Source organism: Monodon monoceros, unplaced genomic scaffold, assembly GCF_005190385.1.
Source record: "Monodon monoceros isolate NGI ecotype Baffin Bay Population unplaced genomic scaffold, NGI_Narwhal_1 Super_Scaffold_7, whole genome shotgun sequence".
Taxonomy (NCBI): Eukaryota; Metazoa; Chordata; class Mammalia; order Artiodactyla; family Monodontidae; genus Monodon; species Monodon monoceros.
The window spans coordinates 26,124,392-26,146,573 of NW_021703784.1; the positions used below are offsets into that span (position 1 = coordinate 26,124,392).

A 22,182-nucleotide genomic window follows, 5' to 3' on the forward strand; every position below is an offset into this window, starting at 1 on the left:
ATAATATCGCTGTGCCTTACTTGTGACTGTAAGAGGGTGTTTGCTAAGGAATGAGGATAAGGTAATTTTTATAAATTTGATGAGACAGACTAAAATGAGATTTTTGCAGACCCAGTAAGCTCATAAATGTAGTGATAGTGGGACTTTTACATCTTCATCTTCAATTGTGATATCTACTTAAAGATCAGGTTTGGGGAGTGAATATGCTCAAGGTAATAAGCAAAGATAATATGTCATTTTTTTTTAAATTATAAAATTGATCTCAGATTTACTTGTTTCATCTTTATTGTGAAACACAATGCATGGGAAACTATTTAAAGCATTATTTCATTACTTATAATAATTCTTGGAGATTTAAAAATGTGCTATCCTTTTAATTTTTCAAAATTAAGTATTTTGCCATTTCTGCTTTTAATAGAAAATATGTAAAAATGTCATGCACTATAGTTGATATTTACATTGTTATCAGGTGAATTATTTCCTGCTTTTAGTAGCTTATGCAGCAAGACTGATGTTCCAGTAAGAGCTTATCAATGTACTATTTGATAATATTATAAGCCCTGAAATACTAATCCATCTCATTTATGCATTCATGATTTCACTGATGACTGAAACAGGTACAGGATAAAATCTGCACTGAAATGAAAATCAGTGTGTTTAAATCAGGTATATAATAACGTAAAAGTACCTTTAAAAAAGCCTGTCATTAAGTGACAAGTACAAAATTCCTTTAAATGCCTCTGTGTGTATGCTTAACAAGTGGCACAGAACATGAAACATATCAAGTTTCATAATGGTACAAAACCAAGGCAACAGTTGAATTCTGATGTAATTTTCTCCCATGGCCTAATTCTTTTTCCAGAACAACTGCAACATTTTTTGAAATGCTGAGTAATCATTTCCTGAGGCAGTTTAGTGAAGCTGATAGATGTTCCATTACTGTGTTCCTATAAGAAAACATTTTTGACAAGGGCAAAAATACCTTTCACGTTCTGTTTCCTCAACAACCCATCAGACAAATGATTTATTTAAACCAGGTGATCATGTATGAGAGAGGAGGGAGAACATAGGGTAGGAAATGAAGGAGATTTTTATCAGAGAACTCAAATTTATGCATTCCTGGAAGTATGCTTTCAGGGAAAATTATTTTCTTGTCCTATTAGGGTTCAAACTATTCTGCAACATAAATACCTATACATATAACACTCTTTCAATTTTAAAACTGTAATTGGGTGGGACAGAAAGGAAACAGGGCATGGTGACTGCACTACTTATATGGGAGGCTCTGTATCTAGGAAGCAGCTTTCCTTATTCCTATATTTCTAATCAATATATTCTCTTACCTACTTCATTAGTTTTTCAAACTTGAGCAGTTTTTTAAAACTCTATAAAGATTAGAAATAACATTCGCAATGTATTTGATGCCAAAGAGCTCTACAGTGAGTTATTTTTGAAACATTTTCAGGGAATCAATATGATATTTCTTTTCCCCTTTCTCACTCAAGGCAAAATGATGAACCTACAAATATCTGCTTTATTTACATGAAAATCAGTCATCATTTTTCAGTAAAATGTAAATGATAGCACAAATTTGTATTCTATTTTGATGCATATACATAATGGTTTTTAGTCAAAGTCACTAAATTTTACCTAGTTTCTTTTGGGTGGAAACATAGATTTCCAGAAAAGTACTGAAATTATGCTAAAATGTGTTAGAGCAGTGTGTTACTATATTAATCTTTAGAAACTGGGATGCACTCAGTAAGTTAAAAAATTTGGCTAATTAAGTTTATCCATAGAATATTGTTAATAAAATATATTGTCATGACAATTATTCACAGTTTTAGAAAAATCTACAAATAGTTTATAATTAATTTACAAATTTTATATCTATTAGTAATGCTCCAAATTTTTAACAAAGATGTTCACTGTCTGTTTTTTTGAAAACAATGTGCAGTGATGGGTTTGGCACAATTTTTGAGTGATTTGTTCCTGATTTAGTGTTACATAAACATCTGTCATATCTAAGAATACTATAATTGAATTTTTTTTTTAAAGAAATATTATTGAAATTCAAGTGCATGAAAGTTAAGGCTGGCTTAAGGAGTAGTATCTTTTGTTGTTTTTAATTTCCAAGCTGAGTGAGAAAACAATAAATATACACATTTAAAATGAAAATGTAATCTCCCAAGTACTGTATATAAGTGTGAATTTACTTTAAAGGGCTATCATTAATTTTACACAATAGTTTAGGAAATAGTGAAACATATCTTGTCTTCTAAATTACTAAATATTTAGTCTCTAAGTAATTGATGTTAAATATAAGATGCCACAATTACCTAATGAAATATCTGTGAAAATTTCACCCTGACCACTTTTTAGTTTTTTGGTTCTAAAGTCACAAAATTAACCCTTATCTCTGATCACACATTGTGAAATTTCTGGATTTAAGTAAAAGCAGAGTGAAAGAGATTCACAGATCAAAAAATTCATCCTTATAGTGGTACAAACAGCTAAAAACCCCAAAACCTCCAAAATACCTGCCATCATGATGGCAAGCCAAAGGAATTATATCCATATGTGAAACGCAATTATATCAGTTTGAACAATTTTATCTGCAAAAGCAGAGAAATCAGCAAAAATGCAATATCATACAATGTTTTACAAAGATGCTAGGACTTAGTAGTTCTTGTTCCCATTATCATGTGAGAAAGCAAATATATTGCTTTGAAATCCATTGTTACAGAATAGATTATAGAATAATAAACATCATATAGGTACTATAACATGAAATTAAGGTTTTGGGATTCAAATGCAGCAAGGTAAATGTATTCTTTGAAAAAAAAAAAAGCCATGCTTTCATTTTTATGCTCTAAATTCCAAAGCATAGATAAATCCAAATCTTGCCAGATGAAGTATCTTCATAGCATTATGAATACTGGAATCTTTGGGATAAATTATGTTATAAAGTTGCTTTATTTACCTTTTTGTTGTTACTTTTCCTTCGTAAGGGTCCCTCTTGCAATGTGAATAAATCAATTAGCTTTTTCAAATTAAAGTGATTATAAAATCCAAGTAGAAGTATATAGCATTGCTATGTTTAAACATAGCAGTTACCATTATGTTTGCAAAACTTATAATAGCTAGAGCCCATAATATAATAATTGGCAAAATTGCCTGAATTTGAAAGTTATGAACATTTCCTTTTTAGTTTTCCCCTCAACTTACTCTGAAGAATTCTTTTGTTGACCCTGAATCCAATGTTCCATAGGCAATTTCTGTTTGTTTGGCCAGGTCTTCCGCACTTTCTATGGGGGAGACCATTCTCTCGACAGTCAGGAAAGCAGCGAGGTTAGCAGTATAAGATGATATAATGATGAGTGTAAAGAACCACCAAACACCTCCAACAATTCGACCTGAGAGGGATCTAAACATGGATAAGATAATAACATTTTCCTTTCTATAATCAACATAAAGAAAAGAAATACCATCAATTCACCGTGTATGTTTAATAATAATTACAAGTATCATTTTATGTTCTGAATAGTCTACTCAGAATGGTTCTAGTATTTCTGTATCACCTGACATCCTTTTTGCTATATTGAATGTATAAATGCCACATTTAGAATACTTTTCCTTTTTATTGCTTACTTGGCAGAAATGTAGAACCAAAAGCCTTTCCTTCAGGTCCAGAAGAGGAATGCTTACTTAAATTCATTGATCCCTTTTGCACTTTAGCATCTCTAAAATTAAGATGCAGCCTATGTTTGATGAGATAAAACACAGTACCATAGTTTGATTTGCAGCACTGTTTCTCTCTCTGTGGCACATAAAATAGGAATACATCTTAACAATTGGTGAGCTCTTAGATTTGGTACAAGATGGCAGATGCTCTTCTGAGAGAACTTGTTTTTTACCTTCAGTCAGAATTATGCCAAGATGGATGGGACATATGCCAAGGTGGGGCTGGACCACATGAAGATCTAGGATTGGTCTCAAAGTAACCATAGTTGAGAATGTTCTGTTTGTTTGTTGGTTGGATTGATATTCCATTTCTTATCTGAATGGAGGATGAGCTATGTCTTAAAGTTCTTTACATACTGGTATAAAAATGTTCTCTCTGCCACTTCCAACATGAGACCAAAGCATGTGACTTATTAATATGCAGTGTAACAGCACTGAAAACTGAGGCTAGCGCTCAAAAGAACATTTTCTCTTTACCATTTCTCTGGTTATCAGGGATGTGTGGGTGAGCAGAAGAAAAGTGAGCATGAAATGAATAAAAATTCAGAGCATAATCATAATTGATCTCATTCAACAGGACTATCAGACTATTTAAAATTCCTGTGACAAATTATTTTTAAACATTTTCTTAATATGAGGAAAGATTTCATATTTTCAATGGCATTTCTAGCTTAAAATGCTCCCTTCTTAACCATTATTATATAAGTGACACCTGTTGGTTTTAACTTAACATTTGCTTAATCCTGGTTTTAAAACCATAAAACTGGGGATTTGTTCAAGATTGTGGAGTAGAAGGATGTGCGCTCACTCCCTCTTGTGAGAACACTGGAATCACAACTAACTGCTGAACAATCATTGACAGGAGACACTGGAACTCACCAAAAAATTACCCCACATCCAAAGACAAAGGAGAAGCTGCAATGAGACAGTAGGAGGGGCACAATCATAATAAAATCAAACCCCATAACCACAAGGTGGGTGACTCACAAATGGGAGAACAATTATTCCACAGAAGTCCACACACTGGAGTGAAGGTTCTGAGCCCCACATCAGGCTTCCCAACCAGGGAATCTGGTAACGGGAGGAGGAATTCCCAGAGAATCAGACTTTGAAGGCTAGCGAGATTTGATTGCAGTACTTCGACAGGACTAGGTGAAACAGAGACTCCACTCTTGGAGGGCACACACAAAGTAGTGTGTGCATCAGGACCCAGGAGGAAAGAGCAGTGACCCCATAAGAGACTGAATCAGACCTACCTGCTAGTGTTGGAGGGTCTCCTACAGAGGTGGGGGATGGCTGTGGCTTACAGTGGGGACAAGGATACTGGCAGCAGAAGGTCTGGGAAGTACTCCTTGAGCTCTCCCAGAGTCCACCATTAGCCACACCAAAGAGCCTGTAGGCTCCATTGTTGGGTCACCTCAGGCCAAACAACCAACAGGGAGGGAACCCAGACCCACCCATCAGCAGACAAGCAGATTAAGGTTTTACTGAGCTCTGCCCACCAGAGCAACAGCCAGCTCTACCCACCACCAGTCCCTCCCATCAGAAACCTTGCACAAGCCTCTTAGATAGCCTCATCCAATAGAGGACAGACAGCAGAAGAAAGAAGAACTACAATCCTGCAGCCTGTAGAATGAAAACCACATTCACAGATAGATAAAATGAAAAGGCAGAGGGCTATGTACCAGATGAAGGAACAAGATAAAACCCCAGAAAAACAACTAAATTAAGTGGAGATAGGCAACCTTCCAGAAAAAGAATTCAGAATAATGATAGTGAAGATGATCCAGACCTTGGAAAAAGAATGGGGGCAAAGACTGAGAAGAGGCAAGAAATGTTTAACAAAGACCTAGAAGAATTAAGGAACAAACACCCAGAAGAATTAAAGAACAAGCACAGGTGAACAATACAATAACTGAAAAGAAAAATACACTAGAATGAATCAATAGCAGAATAACTGAGGCACAAGAATGGATAAGTGACTTGGAAGATGGAAAGTTGGAAATCACTGCCACAGAACAGAATAAAGAAAAAAGAATGAAAATAAATGAAAACAGCCTAAGAAACATCTGGGACAACATTAAACACACCAACATTTGCATTGTAGGGGTCCCAGAAGGAGAAGAGATAGAGAAAAGACCCAAGAAAATATCTGGAGAGATTATTTGAAAACTTCCCTAACATGGTAAAAGAAATAGCCACCAAAGTCCAGGAAGCACAGAGAGTCCCAGGCAGGATAAATCCAAGGAGAAACATGCCGAGACACATAGTAACCAGATTGACAAGAATTAAAGACAAAGAAAAAATTTTAAAAGCAACAAGGGGAAAATGACAAATAACATGGAAGGGAACTCCCATAAGGTTAACAGCTGATTTCTCAGCAAAAACTCTACAAGCCAGAAGGGAGTGACACAATATATTTAAAGTGATAAAAGGGAAGAACCTACAACCAAGATTACTCTACCCAGCAGGATCTCACTCAGATTCGATGGAGAAATCAAAAGCTTTACAGTGGGCTTCCCTGGTGGTGCAGTGGTTGAGAGTCCGTCTGCCGATGCAGGGGACACGGGTTCGTGCCCCGGTCCAGGAAGATCCCACATGCTGCGGAGTGGCTGGGCCCGTGAGCCATGGCCGCTGAGCCTGCGCGTCTGGAGCCTGTGCCCCGCAATGGGAGAGGACACAGCAGTGAGAGGCCCGCATACCACAAAAAAAAAAAAAGCTTTACAGCCAAGCAAAAGTTAAAAAAATTCAGCACCAACAAACCAGCTCTACAACAGATGCTAAAGGAACTTCTCTAAGCAGGAAACACAAGAAAAGGACCTACAGAAACAAACCCAAAACAATTAAGAAAATGGTCATAGGAACATACATATTGATAATTACCTAAACGTGAATGGATTAAATGCTCCAACCAAAAGACACAGGCTTGCTGAATGGATACAAAAACAAGACCCATATATATGCTGTCTAGAAGAGACCCATTTCAGACCTAGGGACACATACAGACTGAAAGTGAGGGGATGGAAAAAGATATTCCATGCAAACAGAAATCAAAAGAAAGCTGGAGTAGCAATACACATATCAGATAAAATAAACTTTAAAATAAAGAATGTTACAAGAGACAAGGAAGGACAGTACATAATGATCAAGGGATCAATCCAAGAAGAAGATATAATAGTTATAAACATATATGCACCCACCATAGGAGCACCTCAAAACATAAGGCAAATGTTTACAGCTATAAAAGAGGAAATTGACAGTGACACAATAATAGTGGGGGACTTTAACACCTCACTTACACCAATGGACAGATCATCCAGACAGAAAATTAATAAGGAAACAAGTTTTAAAAGACACAATTGACCAGATAGATTTAATTGATATTATAGGACATTCCGTCTGAAAACAGCAGATTACACTTTCTTCTCAAGTGCATATGGAACATTCTCCAGGATAGATCACATCTTGGGTCACAAATCAATCCCTGGTAAATTTAAGAAAATTGAAATCATATCAAGCAACTTTTCTGACCACAACACTATGAGGGTAGAAATAAATTACAGGAAAAAACCCCGTAAAAACACAAACACATGGAGGCTAAACAATACATTACTAAATAACCAAGAGATCACTGAAGAAATCAAAAGGTTTTTGATAAACCACAGCAAGATCCTTTTTGACCCACCTCCTAGAGTAATGGAAATAACAACAGAAATAAACAAATGGGACCTAATGAAATTTCAAAGCTTTTGCACAGCAAAGGAAACCATAAACAAGACGAAAATGCAACCCTCAGAATGGGAGAAAATATTTGCAGATGAAGTAACTGACAAAAGATTAATCTCCAAAATATACAAGCAGCTCATGCAGGTCAATATCAAAAAAACAAACAGCCCAGTCAAAAAATGGGTGGAAGACCTAAATAGACATTTCTCCAAAGAAGACATACAGATGGCCAGCAAACACATGAAAAGATGCTCAACATCATTAATTATTAGAGAAATGAAAATCAAAACTACAGTGAGGTATCACCTCACACTGATTAGAATGGGCCTCATCAGAAAATCTACAAACAACAAAGGCTGGCGAGGGTGTGGAGAAAAGGGAACCCTCTTGCACTGTTGGTGGGAATGTAAATTGATATAGCCACTATGGAGAACAGTATGGAGATTCCTTAAAAAAGTCAAAGTAGAATTACCATATGACTCAGCAATCCCACTACTGGCATATACCCAGAAAAAACCATAATTCAAAAAGACACATGCACCCCAATGTTCATTGCAGCACTATTTACAATAGCCAGGTCATGGAAGCAACCTAAATGCCCATAGACAGATGAATGGATAAAGAAGATGTGGCACATATATACAATGGAATATTACTCAGCCATAAAAAGGAACGAAATTGAGTTATTTGTAATGAGGTGGATGGACCTAGAGTTTGTCATACAGAGTAAAATAAGTCAGACGAGAAAAACAAATACTGTATGCTAACACATATATATGGAATCTAGAAAAATGGTACAGATGAACCAGTTTGCAAGGCAGAAATAGAGACACAGATGTAGAGAACAAACATATGGACACCAAGGGGGGAAAGCGTGTGTAGTGTGGTGGTGGTGGTAGGATGAATTGGGAGATTGGATTAGTGTACATATGTACACTAATATGTATAAAATAGATAACTAATAAGAACCTGCTGTATAAAAAACAAATAAATAAATTTTTAAAAACCCATAAAACTATTACTTGATTTTCTTTAATTTCTTTTCATTTCATTATTTGAGGATTATTGATTCAACTTTCTATGTTATTGGAATTTAAGCACATTTATAGTGTTCCTGGTTCTTAAGGAATGCAAACTGCATTGTAACTAAAATGTCTCTTTTTGAGAAAGCATTTCTTTAAAAACCACATATATTTGTGATGCTAATATAAGTCACTTTAAATTCAATTCTTAGCTTCTCCTGCCTTCAGCTATTTTTCTGAGAGAACTTTGGTATTTTTCTTGCAACAGGAGGTTGGCTGCATTTTTGACAAACATAACTGAAACACATCCTTATGGAATGAGCCGTTACTCCACCGATAAGGAAAACAAATATAGTATTTACGTTGCTGACTCTTTGCCTACTGCTTAGCTTGTTTATGATTATTAGATAGAACAATGTATATCTGGAACCTACTATATTAACTCAGGTTTTAGGTAACTCCATGGTAGAAATCTCCATTAAGCTACATGGGATGTAAATGAGTTCAAAATTAATTTTCAAAAGTGAACAGAACAACAAAAACATTTGATTTTGAAAAGGAGACAACATGAAAATAAATTCCTATTCTTAAGAATTTAGATTTAGTTTCCATCTGTAATCACTGAAAGAAATATTAATACAAAGTTATTTCTGATGGGTTCCATATGTTACTTTTCCATTGGGAAATTAATCTTTATGATGTATCCATACTTTGTGCTAATTTGGAAAAATCGGTTATGAGTATATTTAGATTAATTTGGGATTGCAAAGTTTTTCTGTGTTTCAAGCAATGCTCTGCCTCCAGGAAAAGAACATATAGAGAGATGTTATGCACAATATTTAGAATTACTGTGGAATTGGTGAAGAACTTAAGGGTTTTGAAACTAACCTGGGTGAAATGTCACATCCTTGCTGCATAAAAGCACCCAAGGAAAACCAGAGGCTGTTAAAGATGCCAAACTCATTGGGAGGCTGATCACTGGGTCCTTCCTTTCCATCTTCTGGCTCTTCTGTGTGCCACTCATATGGACTAAACCTACTAACTAGGAACAAGACCACGCTGACACCAATGTAGGCAAAGACTATGCACATCCAAATCTCATAGGCCAGAGGATCCAAGAAGGAAAACACTCCTGGTTTAGATTTCTGAGGCTTTTTGATCATAATAGATATGCCCAAACTCATGAAGGGCTTAGAGAAGTCAATGACCTCCTCTCGGACCAAAGTGATTGTCAGAGGGGCAATAGCAATCTCTGCTTTCTATAAAAGAAAAGACACATGAAAACATGTAGGTTAATAGATTTCATGAAGCAAGTAGTACTGGATTGATCCATTCAAAGTTAACCAGTTATGTATTTATTCTACATTTTTTGGGGAATACCAACAATAAATAAGACCAGTGATAAATACAAAGATGAACAGATTTGTTTTCATAAAATATTATATCACTTTAATTGCACAGAATATTTCTATTGGTGCTAGTAATTAGATGAGAGGAAGAGAAAACGAGTAGACATAAGCAAAAATAACTTGAATTCAAATAACTGCCTTAGTCTTTAAGGGTCTGAGATGGCGCAGAGGAGGATACTCGATAGCTTTTCCATATGGCTGAATTTCTGAATTTCTTAGCCAGAATTGCTGCTATTTTGCAGTGTTTTCTGTTTCATTTGGAATGTTGTCACTGATTCATTACGTGGCCATTCCTTAATATTATGAATTGTGAATTTCAAACATCTTTTTCTTTTTTATTCCTTTCCAGTTATGAGTAAACCTATCATAAAGTCTGCGTTTGTGAGATAAAAGAAACCTATTGTCTGACAACATTTTTTGACTCAGCACACACACACAAATCTGGAAACTGACATTTATTTCTTCCTATTCACATACTTTGATTTCTACTTTCAATTTCTAAAAATGATTTTGGAAAACAGTGGATTCAATTCTCATATATTATTATTAATAAGACACCAGCTTCCATTTTCATTTTGTGATTCTGAGTAATTTTTCTGAGCCTTTTTCCATATCTCTAAAATGAAGACATTTTCTTTCCTGTTTACCTCATTGTGTTATTGCAATTATCTGTTAAACAAGCCTTAATAAAACAATAGTAAGCATTTAATGAGGGATTATGTGTCTATGCTGATTTAAATATTTGGAATGGCTTTTCACTTAACCTTCTTAAAGAGATAAACAATCTTACGTTTATCATTGTTTTATAGATGATGAAACTGAGACAAATGAGTTTTACACATCATAGCAGCTCTGCAATTTGAGACTGTACTTCTTCTATTAAATCATGCCATCTCTAAAATCAAATGAAATAAAGTGTGGTGAAAAAACTGTAAATTGTTACATGATCTACAAATGAAAAAAGGTTTTTTGATTATTTATTTTAAAAGGAAAATATTTGGCATTGAAATGGAATATGAAACACAGACATATATGCTCTTACATAGTGGCTGCCACTCTTACATTCACTCTATATCTCCTCAGGCCCCTGGATTGATACAATGGCCAGCAGCTTGATACAAAGGCAACTGGAGGGTTAGCATGGGGAATGTACTCTGGCTGTCACGTTTTCCACTGGGTGACTGAGGATTAACTGCATACACTTTCAAGTGGGAATAAACTTAGTTCACATCACAAATGCCCACATATAATACAAAAGCCAGAGAATCATTGCTGAGAGGTTATTTCCCCATAGTTATTATTATCTGTATAATTTTCATTATACAGTGATATATGAAGTAGATATAGAAAAATTAGTATATAAAAACAGAACCAGAAATTTAGGAAAATTTATCTTCATTTCCTTCACCTACTCTTATTATTTTCTTTATATATGTCCTACTAGACATTGTTTTATGAATATTAATTTCTTATTTTAAAATGGGATAATATATAACACTATATTTTATAATTCCTTTTCTCAAGAGAATGAGTTATTTCAACATTATTTCAACATATATAGTAAAAATAAGTTTTAATGATTGCAAATATTTTATCATGTTAAAGCATCAAAATTTACTCAATTTATTATTTTGGGGGTATTTATATTGTTTCCAGTTTTACACAATTTATAATAATGGTGATGTGAACACCTTTGAAGACAAATCTTCACACATATCTTTATTATTTAAAATAAATTTCTAGAAAGGGATTGCTGGTCTAAATGATAACAATCTTTTTAATGTTCGTTACATGTTTTGCCCAACTTTTCTCCAGAAAGATCATGCAAATAGCACTGTGGGAAAGCACCTTCGGCTTTGAACCTTGGATACCCCGTGTATCTTTATTCTCATCTATCTTCACCAATTTGCTAATCTCATTGTATTGATTTGAATTTTTTTTTGTAAAACAAATAGCCACTTTTACTCCTTTTATGTATTACTTGTCATAATCTGCCCCATTTCCATATGGGGTATTCATTTTTTTGCTTACTAATTTATGTGTTTTAAAATAAATATTAAAAATATTATTTTTCGTATATGTTTTTAATATTCCCCCAGTCATCAGTTTTGGTTTACATTACTTAGTTCATGATACTTTATTGCATTATATATGTTTTAAAATTTTGTTGTAGCCATATAAAATTATCTTTTTGTGTTTTCAGCCATTGGTTTCATGCTTAGAAATATCCTTCTCATATCATGATTAATCTCAATCATATATTTTATTCTAGTACCTATGCTCCCTCTATAATTTATCTAGCATTTTGCATGATAACGTATTACAAAATTGTCCTGCTTTCCCAGCAGGAATAAGTGAATAATGCATTCTTTCACTGATTTGAAATACCACCTTTCACATACTACAATATTATGTGTAGTATATTCTGAAATTTTTTATTTATACAAGTTACCACTAATGAGAGTAAGCCTTAAAAGTAGAGAAGCATGAAGAGAAATAAAGGAGTCTCCAACACATAAAACTAGATGCAATGGAAAGCAAGCATTAGATAATAGTGTGACAGCAATGTTCAATGAGGACACATTTGAAGTTCTGAAATTTGTGATTTGAAAGAGGCCAGTGAACAGAGGATACATCTGAGTTTTCTCTGCTAACATTGGAGATGTTGTGTTTGCCTTGTTCCATTACCTCTCAGTGACTTCCAAAATTGTGAGAAATATCTCCTGTAAGAACCTGATAATATTTGGATTCTCAAAGACCTCTGGAGTAAGGCTCATGAACCAGCATTTTAACACACACCACAGGTAATTCTGGTGTTGGCAGGCCATGGAACTTGCTTTGAGAAAAAAATCCCTTGGGTTAAAATATACACACACAAGTACAGCGGGGCCCAGAAGAAGGCGCTGGAGCAGTGTACCACAGAAGATCATATAATGAACTTGCTGCAGTGTGCAGGTGTGACAGGCAGAATGGACCTGAGAGTGTCACGGAGGTTTTGAGCTTTGGGGTAACCATCTGGTGGTGTGCTGAGATTACATATGCCTGTCTCACAGATAATCTATCCCTAAAAATTACAGTAACAAAGTTTGCAAAGAGTAAAGTAAAAAAAAATGGATTCAAAGTTAATCATTTTGCTGGCTTTGTTGAGTATAAGAATATAGATGGGGTTTTATTTAGGGCCCTGCAAACTGGGATTTCATGTAAGTATTAGCAGTAAAAAGAAAAAAAAAGTAGTTGAGAAACAAGTAAAGACTTTGCAGACACCAGAATGGAAAATATCAAATCTGTGGAAAGTGTATGAGACATGGAAAAAGATTCCTTTTGGGAAAAAACTGGACAACTCAAGTGGCAAAGATCAGATTATTTAAACCCTAGCAGGCTGGCTGATGAATGAATAAGCATTAATAACCATTATGTTATCTTCTCTCTCTGAGAACTGCCTGACTTTGGGACTTTCTGTGCCTGTGACACGAGTACTACTGATACAAATTTTTGGTGTTAATTACGTTACTCTCTTCATATCACCTGTTTTCATTATTTAAACAATATTCTCCCAATAAAATGTGGTCAGAACCCTTGCCAAGGGGTGAGCCTGGGCTGCCAAATTGGTAAGGACTCCAGAGGAGAGATATGTAACAAATGTCTTAGAAAGTAACTCTGGTTAGTTATCTGGTCCATAATTAATTGGTAATCCAAGAATGAGTTTTTGAGATCAAATACTCAATAGTGTCTTCTAAAGGATACGAATTAGTGTAGTTCTAACATTTAGGTTAATGTTCACATTTAAAGTCTAAAAGTTTAAAATATTACCAATGAACACATGCTTTAGGAACCCTTTTTCTTTAGGACTTAAAACTCAATATCAAACTGTTGATGAGCCCTGTGATAAAGTACTTTTTGATTTTTTAAAACTGCAAATTTAGTTTTCCTCACTTAGGGCACCTAACTAGTCAGCAGTTCTTTCAAATGAATATAAAACTAACTAATTGCTCTTTAATATCAAACAATTTCTTCTTGCTGCTGAGGTTATAGCTACCATACTGGACTGTGTGGAGAATGTTCATTGCTTCACGGTCTGAAAAGCAGGATGCAGAATCACAAAACTATTGAATTGCAGTTCTGGCTCGGAAAGTGAACCCCTCTATATATTTCAGTTATGCTCTAACTTGTTCTACCTTTATTCTTTCCTGGCGAAGGATGACTCTTGTGTAATTCTTTATTTTTAAAGGGGTCTTGTGAGAATTAATCAGACAATGTGTTTTGAAGGTGAAATTTGTGAAATATGAATTAGCTTATAGAAAGTTTCAGAATACATTTCAAGTGTATGTGACTTATTGGTTACTTGATGAATAGAGCTTACTGTGAGCTCTAGGTTTGTTTTCTGGACTTTGGAAATATCATACCTTCACTAGCATTTGATAACTGTTGGCTTGATTTTAACACTTTGCAGTGGAACCTGAAGAGACCGATCTTGTTCTGGTTCAGGCAGGAACGTCTACATTGAATTTGCCGTTGGCTTTCAATATATACACTCAATATCTTGTGAACTCAAAGGGAAGGGCATGACATGATTTCATGTGAAGCTCATTATGGAATAAATTCTAGCTTTTGTGTTTTGTTGTGTAGGAAAAAATGATGTTGTTGCATTAAGTTTAAATTTACTGTGTTCAGCAGAGTTGTAAGAACTTCACATTATTGGTGAATACTTTAATATATGTTAAAATAGTTTACTGATTGCTTCACCAATAACTTAAAATATATTTACCAGTAAATACAACCAACAGGGATATAAGTAACTCTCAAAATAGTTCTCAAAACAACATGTCTATGGTATAGCAGCATCAGGCTTAAGAGAATAATCATGGCAGATACTGAAGTCAGTGTTATTTTTTATAAAATAGGACATTGTATTCTGAATTTTTATCTTTTTGAAATTATCAAGTATTAGTTTCTCCCATTGTTTGGAAATTGCATTATTAATGAAATAGAGAAACATTTGACATCGTATATGCTTCTTTGAATGTAACTGCAAATTTAAAAGACAACAGTAGACATTTAAAAATTGATATGTGCCCACATGAAAAAAAACTTCAGGTTTATGTAAGTAAATTTTCAATAGATTGATTTGCTTACCCCATAAACAAGTTCCCCTACCATCCCATTCCAGATTTTTGTGTCTGCATCCCTTGCTCCATATTTTCCATCAGGGACAATGGCAATTTTATACTTGATACCAATATGTTTTGCAATTTCAGATGCCAAATCTACACAGTATCCTTCATACTTGTCATTTCCTTCAAACATTTCATGATTTTTCTTGTACATAACATATGGGGATTCCTATAATGAGAGAAGTAGAACTGTAAGGGAGAAATTATAAAACATTCAAAAATTTTATGCAACTTTTCAGTTTCAGAATTTAACAAAATATTATGTTTAGTATTAGTACACACACTGATTTTGTGTGGCAAGAAATTGATAGTAAAGCAGATGAGTGTATAAATGTGCTTAGAAGTATATTAAGTTGCTTTACATTGGATACTAAAAATTAAATCTTTAAAATAATTTTCTCTTGAGTGATTATTACATACCTAGCACTGTGACTATGATAGGAAAAATATACATTAATAATAGACTAGAGAAGCATAAATTATCATTTATGGCAATGAAATGACTATTTCCAAAGTATCTCATGACCTGAAGACTATTTAGGAGTCAGCTTCGTGTAATAAAAGACTCATTCAAAGTCACAGTTCTCCGTATTCTGCATCTTATTTAGCCACATTCAACTGAGACTTTCTTTAGGAAAAGAGCTCTATCATTCTTCTTTGCTCTTTAGCATTTAGCAATATGTCTTTCTCAGAGCAGGCATTATTAGCAAGTTCAAAGAAGAAATGAATTAGTAGTTTTAAAAATTTTATATACTAATTTACATTAAATTGGCTTTCCTAAAATTGTCCTATATTTTGGCTTTAATTAGGGCTGTGTTCCATGAATTTTTATTCTATTATAAAATATGTTTCCAATGGAAACTAATAATTTTTCCCCAATTGTGACAATCACACAATTCAAGTAATATTCCCATTTAGTTTCTGAAGCAAGTAAGACAAAATAGCATGAAGAATTATTGTGAAAATCCTTATAAAATGAAAAAGATTACTGTTAACTAATAATAACTGAACAGTTTTCAGTACACATACACACACACACACATACACACACACCTCTAAACCAAACCATTTAAAGTCTGTGAAACTAAAGAGACATGTTAGCAAAAAAGCACTTGATTTTATAAATAAAACCTAATGCCACCAACTCAAAGATAGGCCTGGTGAACACGCAGTGTGTACAGAACTCCTGGTCACACTTCAGATTTTTTAATCATTTGCAGACAAGGAGTGACCACTTTTGACCACAGTGTCATTGAAGTAATGATTCATATTTTATAAAATTGTACTGTGACATTTAGTAATTTTAATACAAATCTTTTCTTTTCTCCCAGAAATCTGTAGTTGGGAAAGTTGAACTTGCTCTTAAAACTCTGGATTAGAAGGTAATTTACTTTGTATTACATGGCAGTCTACACTAATTCTGATTTTGTTTTTAAGTGCTTTGTAAATGTAGAAACTATTTCTAAAAACTTACTAAAACTGTACATTACATGATATATGATTCTCTCATAGAGATGCCTAAATAACTCTATTGTGGGAAATTGTATAGCATTGCTCCTTGTATTGTTTTCTTAAATCCTGCCTTAGGTAGACACAGCCAAGTGACCCAGAAGTCTCTCACTTCTTCCTTGAATTTGATGAATATTCTAACACTGGACTTGGGTAAAGAAAGTTTCTCCACCAACAAAATAAAGGCCGCTAATTGTCTCTTTAGATAGATGAAAATTATTTGTTAACTTACAGAAAACCTTCTCCAAATATGAAGCATTTTTCAAATTATGAATGTGGTTATGAAAATCGGTGAGTTGCAATACATTGTTAACTTCTAAGCTATGCTGTGGAATATTAGTAGTTAAAATGAACTAATCCTTTCATTATTTCTTGAAATAGCTAGTTAAAATATGGAAGAATATGTATAAAAAAGCAAGAATCACACATTTGCAAAATGCTTAACATTCTAATTGAAATGGCTGTTAGTATAACAAACAAGAGGTTTTCAAAAGGAATATTGCTAAGGTTCACATTTGGTACTAAGGTTGATAAATTCTAAAGTGTCTGAAATATTTGAACACATGAATTTTAGCCCTCAAATATGTATACTACCATATTAGCTTGTGTACAGAAGTTTCTCTAGCTAGTATTATCATCTAATTTGCAAAATCCCCTGTACATTATATAGTGAACAATTTGCATCATTCAAAGCTGCATTTTTAGTATTTACTTAAATATTTGTTAAACACCCACTGTGTGCCAGGCAGCTTGCTGGGAACTAGGGGTACACAAATAAATAAAATATCCCCTTCGTCCTCTTGTGATTAAGGTTAAATTCTTTTTAATAAAGGTAAAGGAGTGAGAGTGGTAGGGGACAATAATAAAATATAGTAGTAAAAAATAATATTAGCCCTCACTTATTTAGTGCTTACTCTGTGTCAGTTACAGAGTTCTAAGTTCTTAATTGTTCTTTAATTGTGCTCTTTTATTTACTTTTCACACTGCCATTTTGAGGTAGGCATTTCCCATTTTGCAGATGGAAAATTTAAGCTTAGGTTCAACAAATTGCTCAATTTCACAGAACTAGCAGGAGTGAGAGTTGAACCTATATTTTGAAATATCTGGACATTTTTGAAGCTATTGTTGCATCTATCAAAATATATGCAACCATTTGAGATTTCATATGATTTAACAAGCAAGGTGACAAGGTTAGATAAATGAATTTCTATATTTTTAGTGAATGAAATTCTCTATATGAAATCTTGAGTAAACAATGTAGATAAAATCTTTCCATATTTCCTCATCGTGTCTGGTACTCAATAAATATAAGGCATTCAATAAATATAAAGATCTCCTTGTCTATCGGTGCTTCCTAAATAAGAATATCATGGAAAAGTAATTGTATTGGAACTTCTTATTCAGATCTTCAAAAGGAAAGTAAATATTGACAAATTCCAGGTCACCTCTTCTGAAACAGGTACATGTATATATAAATACATGTATATATAAATACAAATTTATTTAGTGTTTTCATCTTTTACAGTTTCCTTTTTGGATAGCAAGGGCACATCAGGTCTTTGTTTTCCTGACAAACGAACCAATAAAGGCTAGAGAAACCTTCAGCTTACTGAAGATGTTGATTAGAACAAACAAGGGCATGTTTGTTTGCACAAACAAGGGCATGCATAATTGTTGATATTCAGGTATTGGTGCATGGAAATTAAGAGAAATAAGATGATCACACTCAAGAAGATGGAAGAACAAAGGGAGAGAATTGCTAGGCATTTCTTGCAGGAAACCTCTCATAGTTGCTCAGTTTTTCCCAATTTCTTTGAGTGTGTCTCATTTTCCTTTTCTTCCACATCAACTCCAAATTAGCAGCAAATCCTCAACACTTTCCCAACCTCTTCATTTGCCCCATCTTGAATCTGATAATTTATCCACAAGTAGCCCTTCAAACACTGCATACTTGAGGAGATTCAATACAAAGTTTGGGGGCTACTACAGGTGAAGAAAATACCAAATCTTTTCAATATAATAAAAAATGAGTTATAGCCAATCATTAAGGGGTATTTGTGGGCCGTTTTTGTTATGCAACCTTATGGAGCCCCAGGTGTTCAACTGTGAATAAAAATGGAATATAACCTACCATCTTTGTTATCAACTACTTTGTTCTGTGGGACAATAATTCCTTAGAAGTTATTTGAAATGCACTACTTCTTAGTGACTATGAGTTTATTACCACAATTTCCATAATGCATAGTGTTCTACATCTGCTCTGCAATTTCAGGAAAGAAATCAATCTCCGTTTAAAACTACTACATTAGGGTTTGCTTATGAAAATGTTTGTGTAAATGAATTAAGATGATTTTCAATCAGTAAAGTATCATTTTCCTGTTGAGGAAATTCTTGTTTGTATTTAGCAAAAGTAAAACTATTGAAATATATATATTTATTAGAAAAGCTTTAAGGTTTTCTAAACATCACAAATATAATCATTAAAATTGCTACTTGAAAACAGTTAAAATAATAAAATCAGTAGCATCAACAAAAGTTATTTGCTATGTGGATATTTGTTTTTCTCCAAAGATCTTAATGTAGATAATTTATCCCATGTGTAAAATTCTTAAAAGTGAATATTAAAATGTTATTATTCAATACATAAAAAATGAGTAAATTTAATGGTGGCACAGTTTTAAACTTATTGAAAATAACTTATTTAAAAACATTGAGTTATAAGCTCTTTGGAGGCAGGTGTATGTATGGGGAAGATTAATATCTGGTACAGGAAGAAAATAAAAGTATCTATTTTCTGTATCGGTATATACATATATGTGTATATAAATATGTATGTGTACATTGTATACACACATGCATCTATGTATAGTGCATTTACAAAATTCTACATAGAGAAGATAAAATATCAAACAACGCATAAAAAGTATAAGAAATATTCCTGGAAGGACTAAGTGGTATAAGTAAAATTGCTTTAAGGTTTATAATGTAATTCTGAGTCTACGGTGAATAAATTTGGGTTTTATGGAAAAATTTCCAAAAGGATTGTTATGTTCCTATGATGGCAAGAAGTACATTCTTACTTTAGTAATGCATCATCAGCCTCTTTACCTTCAGTGGTAAAGATTTGGGGAAAAATGGGCTTGGCTGAAATATAACTGCATCATCTCTCTTTTTCCAGAGAGTTCAGCCAAAGAAAGTAGTGAGATTACAGAAGAAATCACCACTACGACGTCTACTGCAAACTGCCTTTTCCTCAATTGCTGCACTTACCCAAACCACATGGCACAGATTTGGCTTCCTTAGGTTGTTTATTTTGAATGTAAAATGTTAAACCACTGTATGGTTACAGTCTCATAAATTTTGCAAATTTTTAGTCACTAAGACTTAGAAAAAATGAAGAGCATCTGAATCTAAAACTTTAGACCCGTCAACTTTGTAGTCATGATTCTCATGTGATGATATTGTCAATTTTACTTTTATTTAGATTTAGTTAAGTTATATTCAGTATGACTATATTGAGGAAGAATACATTAGTCATTAAAATGAAGATCACATGTAGATATAAAACAAATAGATTTCAGAAATTCAAAAAGCTAAAGACGCTTTTTATTTAAGAATGATATCTACTATACTTATTTATCATGTTTCTTGTCTGCTTTCTCTCACTAGAATGAAAGTTCAATTGAGAGTGCAGGATTTTTGTCTGTTTTGTTGGCTAACATATCCCCGGGCTTATAACTGTGCCTAGCAAATAGCAGACGCTTAATAAATATTTATGAATGAATAAATGAATTTCTCAATCAACTTTATTTAACAGTATCATATACTATTACAGTGTATCAACATGTAAATAACAATATACACAAAGGAAAAACAAATGGGAGAACAGCAAGGCCATATCAATTTCGATCAAAATGAGTGAGTTCCAGTGCCACAACACTCTCAGCCTTCTTTTGTGTCTAGATATCTGTCTTGCACATAGTTTAATACCTAACCAATTCCATTGCTGTTGGAAGTTTTCAAATGAATTTGAGGGGTTATTATACACTGGTGCCAATATCTCATTCATTTATAAGGAAGAATATTTCTTTCAAAATGAATGAGATGATGGAGATGTCATAGGTCCTGGAATATCATTTTCAACAAAAGCAAATATAAGGAAGGATTCTAGCTTTTTTTTTTTTTGAATTATTGAAGTTGCAAAGGTCAGAGGCATTATTTATATGGAGACTACATTTTTATACAAAAGACAGATACTAGTATTGCACTATTTTGATTGCAAAAATATTGGTGATATCACTGTCAAAGAACAGATAACTTTACAGAATAGTCGTTATGTATATAGGAAACAATTGGATTCTTCAGTAATTTGTACTTATTTTTTGACAGCATGCTTCCTGAAAAACAGCCATGCTTGCAAAACTAATTCAATATTTTGGTTTTAAGAATTATATCTCCAGCTCCTTTAATAACAGAAAAAAAGGAGATTCTCTACATTATATTTATAATGCACATTAAAACACTTTATTTCACATATAACAGGCAAAATTTCAAAAAATCTTTAAAGAAAACAACTACGTGTATTCAGAAAAGAAGGACGCAAATTCACAGATATTTACTTTTAGAAAATCTGTGCTTGGAATTAGAAGTATGATATTTCCATCATTTACATACAATGACCTCATTTCCAGATATGGGAATGGATACATCAGAATTAAGCGACTCTTTTTCAACATCTATTTTCTTGAAAAAGATGAGGATTAATTCTTCTTTTGTTTTAGTATCTCAGGAAAGTCACAGAACTTAAAAACTTTTTTTTCTGGTTGTCCAGAGTTGGTCATCCAAGAAGAATCCCACATGAAAAATTAGCTTAAATTTACTACACAGGAGAACAAGACTTGAGCTTTAGTTAGGAATGGTCGAACAGCGTGGAGCTCATTTCTTTCTTGATCAATTCCTTAAAATAGGATTCTTCATCAGAGGCTGAAAAGAGGAGGACTGAACTGAAGTATGACTTTCCATTACTGTCTTTTTTAGGAATGTATATATATATATGTATATTATATATATACATATATATATATATTTAAGTCCCATGCAAATATTACACAATTGAGTTAGAAGATACATATTTTGCATTCTTACACAAAAACTGCTGTTGGTTGGTTTGCATTCTAAAATTATAAACTTCCAACTAAGTCTTGGCAGATTAACATTAAGTTTCTAGCTGGTGATGCAACACTGATAAAATTAACTGCAACATTATGAAAGCTTTTCTCTGGCATTTTCATGCTTTGACCTCCATGTCAAAATTTTGGAAATAACTTGACATTACTAAAAGCATAAAATTAAAATTACACAAGCTAAAGACTAAATTACATAAAATACTTCCACTTTATTTAGAGTAAGGGCTTCAAAAGTAGTTAAAAATGTGTTCTGCCTAACGAGACAGTGAGCTGAAGATATATAACTTTAAATTAGATAGAAAAGGTTACCGATTGTTGATCTCCTTTGACTAGCATTGACTCTAAAAAGCATGTTTGAATTTAGAAGAGAAAAATATGAGGCATCATATTATTTAAAAGATAAGTTCACGAGAAT

The 22,182-nt window shown here is 33.4% G+C and overlaps 1 protein-coding gene across 4 annotated transcripts in view; it reads right to left on the reverse strand.

The window, feature by feature from the left end:
• Positions 1-22,182, reverse strand: part of GRIA4 (glutamate ionotropic receptor AMPA type subunit 4) — a 521,547-nt gene that overhangs the window by 48,807 nt on the left and 450,558 nt on the right. For 3 of the 4 annotated variants that reach the window (XM_029208112.1, XM_029208114.1, XM_029208113.1), the window contains 3 exons: positions 15,035-15,241; positions 9,381-9,751; positions 3,229-3,427 (listed from right to left, as the gene is read on the reverse strand). In XM_029208112.1, the coding sequence (XP_029063945.1) occupies positions 3,229-3,427; positions 9,381-9,751; positions 15,035-15,241 (777 nt within the window). Of the gene's footprint in view, positions 1-3,228; positions 3,428-9,380; positions 9,752-15,034; positions 15,242-20,371; positions 21,565-22,182 lie in introns of those variants that run through there. The other variant, XM_029208115.1, reaches the window with a different exon arrangement.